The 1,796-nt window shown below is 55.3% G+C and overlaps 1 protein-coding gene across 1 annotated transcript in view; it reads right to left on the reverse strand.

The window, feature by feature from the left end:
* The window catches only part of LOC105310511 (transient receptor potential cation channel subfamily V member 6-like), a 7,180-nt gene that overhangs the window by 2,205 nt on the left and 3,179 nt on the right, over window positions 1–1,796 (reverse strand). Inside the window, exon 6 of the mRNA XM_011386687.2 lies at window positions 1,148–1,360. Coding sequence (XP_011384989.2) covers window positions 1,148–1,360 — 213 coding nt within the window. The remainder of the gene's footprint in view (window positions 1–1,147; window positions 1,361–1,796) is intronic.

Here is a 1,796-nt window from a genome sequence, read left to right on the forward strand (position 1 = left end):
AGCCCAGTCTGAGACGCATGGGACGCAGCCTCCCCTGACCGCCCTGTGACCACCTCTGCCAAGGCAGCGAATCCTGCTCCGTGAGAGACGGCGGCTCTGGGTACACGAGCACCTGTCTATACACTGAGAGGTGGTCACAGAAGCAGGACAGATGGAGCATCTCGACCTGCTTTGGGGTTGAGTGAGGCACTTTGCCCTGTTCTCCCTCGGTGACCACCATCTTTGGTCTAACTTTGCTCCTTGACTAGGCAGGCAGTCCACCTTCTCTTTCTGACCCTACTCCAGGCCGAGCTCTGCCCGCGGCTGGCCCACCCTGCACAGAGTAGAAATGTCCAGTTATCTATCTCTTCCTTGCCGGGCAAAATTCTTCTTCGTCCGTCTTTCACTTTCTGCCCATAGGCCTGAACACCCTTTCGGCTATTTTCAGGTCACCAGGACAAAAAAAAAGGCCTTTGAACAATACACCAACCCACTGTACCTATGCTTGGTGAACGTACATGCTCAGAAGTACTCATTAGAGTCTACTCATTCTGTTTCACGCAAAAAAGGGGCTGCTCCTTCAGCAGGCTCTCACGCTTCCTCCCCACGTCCACTAAGCCTTCCTCGCCGCCCAGGTCTCTGAAGGACACTACAGGATGGCAAGACCTCAGAGATTATTTGCTCAGCTGCTGTGCAATGCGGGCATCCTTCTGCGGCACCTCTGACAGGGGGTCGGACAGCTGACACGTTGCCAATGTGCTCGTATTGACCGTACAAAGAGGGAAGGCAAGCCAGAAGGGCCATGTCCCTAACAGAAGGAAGTTACCTCGGGGCACAACTTCCCTTCCTTTAGAACAACAGGGTCTCCACGCACGTTCACATTCCGAAAGGCGGGTCTTCTCTCGACACGGAGAGGAATTTTACAAGTGCTCAGCGTAACAGTGAGCATTCACTCCAAGTCGACATGAGACGCTGTGGCTTCCTGGACAAGTACACGTTTTTACTCATTAGGCCTCCTCTCTGGCCCTCTGGTCCCATGTCTGATTTCTGCCTGGGGGGTCAGGCCTTGCAGCTGTTGGAGCCCAGTGAGAGGTGTCTTTCCCAGGTGGGGTTACTCCAGTCTCCGGCACCATGTCTACATTCCCTCCCATCCCTTCCCAGGAATCACCTGCAGCAGCTTCTGTTCCAGGAGGGTGATGTCTCGGGAGTCGGTGCGATTGCCACTGCGGAACTTGAGGGGGCGGTAGACGCAGCACATGGTGAAGCAGCTCATGTAGAGCACATACAAGGCGCCCAGGACGCAGAAGTACGGCCGCCCGTACTTTCTCCACTTGAAGCTCACCAGCTGCTTCACCGGGGTCTGCTCCAGGATCTGACGAGCCTGCCAAGGGAGGAGAAAGTGGCCCGGGGTGACCAACGTGGTGAGGAGTGCCGGGTTTCCCGCCGGGTCCCAGGTGGGCAGGGCAGGGCGGCAATCGGCACCAGCATCATTCATTCAGGGAGTCAGTCTTTTTTTTTTTTTTAACAGACGATTTTTAACTAGTAATTTCTGCAATACGCTAGGCCTCGTGCTACCGCCGCAGATAAACCGTTACGGAAGTGAACACAAGACATGAGAGCACCGGCGAGGCCCTGAAGGAAGGAAGGGCGGTGAGTAGATAGGTGAGCGAAGGCAGAGCTAGAGAGAAGGCAAAAGAAGCCGTGTGCAGAAGTGGGTGGGTGGGACAGGAGAGATCCTGCTGGGAGTGGCGGGCGGTTAGAAGGGGTGATGTTGATAACGGCCAGATCATCCCACGTCAGGAATGCTAATAAGGTAG

The sequence above is a fragment of the Pteropus vampyrus genome, unplaced genomic scaffold (assembly GCF_000151845.1).
Source record: "Pteropus vampyrus isolate Shadow unplaced genomic scaffold, Pvam_2.0 Scaffold4969, whole genome shotgun sequence".
NCBI classification, from domain to species: Eukaryota; Metazoa; Chordata; class Mammalia; order Chiroptera; family Pteropodidae; genus Pteropus; species Pteropus vampyrus.